Source organism: Carettochelys insculpta, chromosome 32 (genome assembly GCF_033958435.1).
Source record: "Carettochelys insculpta isolate YL-2023 chromosome 32, ASM3395843v1, whole genome shotgun sequence".
Taxonomy (NCBI): Eukaryota; Metazoa; Chordata; order Testudines; family Carettochelyidae; genus Carettochelys; species Carettochelys insculpta.
The window spans coordinates 3,917,267-3,923,465 of record NC_134168.1 but is presented as its reverse complement, the minus strand read 5'-3'; the positions used below and the strand labels follow the sequence as shown (position 1 = coordinate 3,923,465).

The 6,199-nt window shown below is 66.0% G+C and overlaps 2 gene segments (V, D, J or C); both read right to left on the bottom strand.

Annotated features, from left to right (window-relative positions):
• Nucleotides 1–416: 416 nt before the first annotated feature.
• LOC142004565 (Ig heavy chain V region 914-like) lies at nt 417–1,631 on the bottom strand. The segment is given in 3 exon segments: nt 417–538; nt 1,192–1,494; nt 1,586–1,631. Coding segments are annotated over 3 exon segments (471 nt in total).
• Nucleotides 1,632–1,798: 167 nt separating this feature from the next.
• LOC142004564 (Ig heavy chain V region C3-like) lies at nt 1,799–3,774 on the bottom strand. The segment is given in 4 exon segments: nt 1,799–1,964; nt 2,956–3,061; nt 3,335–3,637; nt 3,729–3,774. Coding segments are annotated over 4 exon segments (621 nt in total).
• Between the last annotated feature and the right edge of the window lie 2,425 nt (nt 3,775–6,199).

Here is a 6,199-nt window from a genome sequence, read left to right as displayed (position 1 = left end):
GGCCGGAGCCGGGGCCACCGCGGCCGGGGTAGATCTATAACCCCACTCCGGTCCCTGCCCGGGGCTGCCGCCCCCCGAGCGGCGCTCCTGGGGAAGGCGGAGCCGGAGGTTTGAGGTGTGAGCGGCGCAGACTCCCCGGTTCCGGGTCTCTGTCCCAGGCGGGGTCAGCTGGGCCTGGCAGCTGCCGGCGGCCAATATGCAACAAGAACGCCCAGTTATTCCCACACCCGAGCGTCTCTCTCCGGCCCCACCCGTGTCCCGGCAGGGTCAGACGGGCCCTCTGTGCAGGTGGTTTTACCCACCCCGCACGCCTGGGGACGGGGGCGGGGTTGTCATCCCCACCTTGCCGAGGGGAAGCTGAGGCACCAGCCCAGCTGGACATTTCTCAGCTCTGGGATGGTGACACCGACCTCCTGTCAGACAGGGCTGGTCCTCGGGTTTGGGAACATATCCCTGGGCTGTGACGTCCCGTCCATTGTGATCAGCTCATGGCTGGGACTCAGACCCCAGGGGTCCCGGACTCCGCCTCCTTCGGCTTCACCGGCCAAACTCCTCGGCTGTCCCCACGTTGCAGTGGGGGACAAATAACCAGCGTGAAACGCCCAGAGCAGCCCGAGCAGCCCAGAGCCGCTGTGCAAGGCCACAAGGACAGAGCATCACACCCGTCGCACGAGGGGGTGTGGGGAGGCGAGTGTGAGACAGAGAGGCCAAGGGGTGTGTGACTGAGTGTGCGTGTGAGGCAGGATACTACACACAAGAGTTTGAGAGGCACAGAGACAGCGCAGAGAGAGAGAGAGAGTGTGTGTGTGTGTGTGCGTGCTCCACACCTGATGCTCAGATCGGGCCGGGGTCGAATGAAGCTACTTTGGGGCTCTGGGGTGCCGGGTTCAGGGGCTCTCCCGGAGGTGGGGGGCGCTCCCGCTCCCCGCTCCCCGCTCCACACTGCAGTTAGTGGCGGGGGAAGCTACACGTGAGATTCGGGGTCCGAGTTCTTCCAGGCCAGGGGGAGTTCTTCACCCCCGGCCCGCAGGCGGCAGGACTGATGGCCTGTCATATATATATATGTGTATGCGCGCAGCACAAATGTTTGACTGTAACTCGCTGCCGCCCTCTGCCGGGCGCGGGCGGGACTGTCACCGCCGCGGCTCGGTTTGTGTCCGGCCTTCAATAGGTTTCTGCTCGCTGTGTCTGTGGCACAGTAATAGCGGGCGGTGTCCTCGGGCCTCAGGCCGCTCATCTGCAGGTACAGCAGGTTGTTGGCGTTGTCCCGGGAGATGGTGAAGCGGCCTTTCACCGCGTCCAGGTAGTACGTACTACCCCCACCCTGGTTAATAGCAGCGACCCACTCCAGCCCCTTGCCGGGCGCCTGCCGGACCCAGCTCATCCAGTAGCTGCTGAAGGTGAAGCCGGAGGCTTTGCAGGAGAGGCGCAGGGAGTCTCCGGGCTTCTTCACGTCCCCTCCGGACTCCTCCAGACGCACCTGGCCCCGGGCCCCTGCGGACAGAGGGAGGGAGAGGAAGGGGCTGAAAGCAGCAAGAAGTGGCCGGGCTTCCGGCTCCGCCACGGACTCAGGGGCAGCAAATACCTTGCAAGGCCGCTGCGAGGAGAACAATTGTGAGGCAAAGCGCCATTGTCCGTGGGGCGGGCGGGGAGCGTTGTCCGGGCCGGGCTGGGAGCTGCAGACAGCCGGGCGCTGCGGATCGGCTCCCGGTGCCCCTGGGCAGGGCGAGGCCCGGATTTAAGCAGGAACCTCTCCCCCTATTTGCATAGCTCGCTACTGATAAGGGACCCGAACCCGTCACTCCATTTGCATAGTCCGCTCCTTAGGAGAGGTACAAGCGCCTGTCCCCGAGGAGCTGAGTTGCTTCCGTGGGCGTCCGACAGGAGGCGTCTCCTTCCCCTCCCCTGTGTGTCTGTGCAGCGCCGAGCACATCACAGGGAGGCCGGAGGCTCCTGTCACCGCTCTGGGGGACAAAGGGAGGAGGCCGGTGACGTCACAGAGCCAGGCCAGAGCCTGGGGGCGGCTGTGAACTCGGCCGTGGGGCGGCAAGTGTCTCCCGTGTGCAGGGGGCGGGGCTCCCGCTGTGCGGGGGAGGGGCTGTGGCCGAGGGCAGCGCAGAGGGGAATGAACCCCCCTGGGAGTGCGGAGAACAGCGCATGCGCGGGGAGTTCTGCCTCCCTCGGCATTGCGGGGGGGTCCTGGGGATCCGACCTCCCCGGGCACCTGCAGGACTTGGTCCTTCCACACGAAGCTCTCCGGAACTCGCGGCCCAGCCCCGCGCAGGGAGCCCCGCCTTGGGATGCGGGGGGTGGGGGGAGGGGAATTCTATCTCTTCCCTCCGGCCTTGGGTGGGTATCGGGGAAGAGCCCAAGGGAGTTAGGAACCTGTGTGACCCGCACACAGCGGGTTTGGGCACCTCCTGCTCTTCAGCAGTCCCAGCCCCGCTCCGACCCCCGGCGCTGCAGGTCCTACGACGCTGCGGTCTGGCCCGTGGGGTGGGGCACTGGGCTGGGACTCGGGAGACCCGGATCTCGCCCCTGCCTTTGCCACCGCCCTGGCCGGGGGGGCCACTGGCCGAGTCCCTCCCGCTCCCCGTGCCTCAGTTTCCCCAGCTGTGAGAAGGGAGCAGTGGAATGTGCGCCCCGCCGCGGACAGCCCTGGGGGTCGGGGCCCGCCTGAGGCCAAAGGCGGGAAGCAAAGCGCGGCCCTGTTATCTCGCAGCCCGTGGGCAGGAGCCCAGCCGCGGGCGGAAGCCAGGCCGGTGACGTGCGGCCCCTCCGGACATCGCTGAGAACTCGCGGGGGGTGCGCTGGTGGAGTGGGGCCCTAGGTGGGAGAGATGTGATGGAGCGGGGGATACGTGTGGGGGAGCTCACAGAGGGGGTGGGGCTCCTGGGGGGATAACCTGGCCCCCAGGTGACACCTCTGGGCTGCAGACAAAGCGGGAGGTGGAGCCTGAGGGGTTTGAACTGGAACTGGGAGTTGGAAGCGGTGAGTCTGGGCGGGGAGAGAGAGACCAAGGAGGGGGCCAGGCCCCAGTTCCGGGGGCCCCCCGGGACCCCCCCTTCCCAGCATGGATGGGACTGGCTGTCTCTGCCGGCTGCACTGACCCCTCTGTACGACGCTGTGTCCTGTCGGCTAATAAACCCGCTGTTCTCCTGCCGAGTGAGAGTCACTCTTGCCTGCAGACGGGGGCAGCGCTTGGGGGTCCCTGAACAGAATCAGGGTGTGACTGTAACTAGCTGCCGCCCTCTGCCGGGCGCGGGCGGGACTGTCACCGCCGCGGCTCGGTTTGTGTCCGGGTTTGAATAGGTTTCTGCTCGCTGTGTGTCTCTGGCACAGTAATAGCGGGCGGTGTCCTCGGGCCTCAGGCCGCTCATCTGCAGGTGCAGCAGGTTGTTGGCGTTGTCCCGGGAGATGGTGAAGCGGCCTTGGACGGCCGGTGAATACCACTGTTTCGATGCATCGGGCCTGATCTCAGCCACCCACTCCAGCCCCTTGCCGGGCGCCTGCCGGACCCAGTGCATGTAGTATTCGCTGAAGGTGAAGCCGGAGGCTTTGCAGGAGAGGCGCAGGGAGTCTCCGGGCTTCTTCACGTCCCCTCCGGACTCCTCCAGCCGCACCTGGCCCCGGGCCCCTGCGGACAGAGGGAGGGAGAGGAAGGGGCTGAAAGCAGCAAGAAGTGGCCGGGCGTCCGGCTCCGCCACTGACTCAGGGGCAGCAAATACCTTGCAAGGCCGCTGCGAGGAGAACAATTGTGAGGCAAAGCGCCATTGTCCGTGGGGCGGGCGGGGAGCGTTGTCCGGGCCGGGCTGGGAGCTGCAGAGAGCCGGGCGCTGCGGATCGGCTCCCGGTGCCCCTGGGCAGGGCGAGGCCCGGATTTAAGCAGGAACCTCTCCCCCTATTTGCATAGCTCGCTGCTGATAAGGGACCCGAACCCGTCACCCCCATTTGCATAGTCCGCTCCTTAGGGGAGGTACAAGCTCCTGTCCCCGAGGAGCTGAGTTGCTTCCGTGGGTGTCCGACAGGAGGCGTCGCCTTCCCCTCCCCTGTGTGTCTGTGCAGCGCCGGGCACTTCCCGGGCGGGCCGGATGCTCCTGTCACCGCACTGGGGAAACAAGGGGATTAGGCCACTGACGTCACGGCCCAGAGCCTCTGTGGGGGCGGCTGTTAACTCGGGCGTGGGGCGGGAAGTGTGTCCGGTGCGCAGGGGGCGGGGCTGCGGCCGAGGGCAGAGCAGAGGGAAAATAAGGGCCCTGGGAGTGCGGAGAACTGAGCATGCGCGGGGAGTTCTTCCTACCCCGACATTGCGGGGGGGCCCTGGCCGCGGGTGAGCCCCTGGGCGGGAGAATCGGGCCCTCGGGCCGCACCTGGTCCCCCAACTCCTCAGCCGGCCCCGGTCCCTGACTTGTGGTTGGGCGCTGGAGGAAGGAGCGCCCTGCCTGCTGCCCCGCCCTCAGCACAAACTCTCAGCTCCCATTGGCCAGAGCTCTGACCTCTGAGCAAACCCTGGGCGTGTCCCCCCCCTTCAGAAACCCCCGCTCTAGGGGAGGTTGGGTCACGTGGCCACAGCGCCGTCTGCTGGCCGGGAGATGAACTGCGAGTTCCCACGCCGGAGTTGTTGGCCGAACCTGTCTCGGTTTTCCACCGCTGTGTCCCCTTGTGATGGGGTTCAGGGGTCCCCCTGCACTGCACCCCGTCCGCTGGCAGGAGAGACTCTCACTCAGCAGGTACAACAGGAGGTTTATTAGGCAACAGATGCCCAGTTTCTCACAGAAGCGTCAGTACAGCAGCCAGAGACAGTCCTTCCAACCCGTCCTGGGGAGAAGACCCCGAGGGGGGCCCCTCTGGGGTGTAGCTTCCCCCCTCCTCAGGCTGGCTGCCTTCCAGCTCCTCTTCCCCTCTAACTGCCGTCCCCGGATTCAAAAACCAGCTCGTCTCCTCCCTCCTCTTTGTTCAGGGCTCAGGTGTTACCTGCCCCCCAGGTTATACCCCAGGGTCATCCTTAGCCACTGGGAGCTGCTCTGGTTGTTTCCCACATCCAGCCTCAGTTTCACACGTGCACTACCCCCACTCCAACACACCCCCCCACTTCGCCCTGTGACACAGCGCCGCGTCCTCAGGCCAAGCTGGTCACAGGCCCGCGGGGGGGCAGAGAGGGGGAGGGGCCGATCTGGTCACAGGCCCGCTGGGGGCAGACCTGTGAGGGGAGGGGCAGGGAGAGGACGCAGATTGTGGGGGGCAGCTCCAGGCGGGTGGGGGAGGGGTTCCAACCAGCCACAAAGTCCCCTGACTGAGGGAGAGCTCCTGAGGTTTCCCTTGGGTGGGGGCAGGGTGGTGGTGGTGTCCGAGGGAGGGGACGGGGACACCCTGGTGTGACGCAGTGGAGGGGGGCGGGGGTGTGTGAGGATTTTCTTCCCCTGGTTCGGTTCCGTGTGTTTCCTACTGGCCTGTGGTAACCCGAGGTGGCGCCTCAGTTTCCCCAGGCGCAGCGTCAGTGCGGGGCGGGGAAGGCAGTTGCGGTTTGCTGAGGTCTCACACGCAGTTAATGGCCCTCTCTGGCCTTTGTAACCCAGGCAGCCGCGGGCCCCATTTCTTCCCGGGAATAGGCCAGAGGCGGAGCAGGGCCGGGCCGGCTGCGATCGGAACAGGGCTGGTGAGCGGGGCAGTCCCGTCTGGCTGGGGAGGAAGGGAGGGAGGGGTTCGGGACCGGCTCGGGGACCCCTCTGGCCCCGCTCCCCAGGACAGGTTGGACTGACGGGTTCTGGTTCCTGTGCTCTGTGATGGGGTTCAGGGGTCCCCCTGCACTGCACCCCGTCCACTGGAGGAGAGACTCTCACTCAGCAGGTACAACAGCAGGTTTATTAGGCAACAGATGTCCAGTGTCTCACAGAAGCGACAGCACAGCAGCCAGAGACAGTCCTTCCAACCTGTCCTGGGGAGAAGACCCCGAGGGGTGCCCCTCTGGGGTGTAGCTTCCCCCTCCTCAGGCTGGCTGCCTTCCAGCTCTCCCTTTTCCTAGCCTCCAACTGCCGCCCCCGATTCAAAACCCAGCTCAGCTCCTCCCTGCTCTTTGTTCAGGCAGAGGTGTCACCTGCCAGTTGTAGCCCAGGGTCATCCTTAGCCACTGGGAGCTGCTGCTTGCCTCTCACATCCAGCCTGACTCACACATGCACCCCCCCTCCACTCCATTACATGC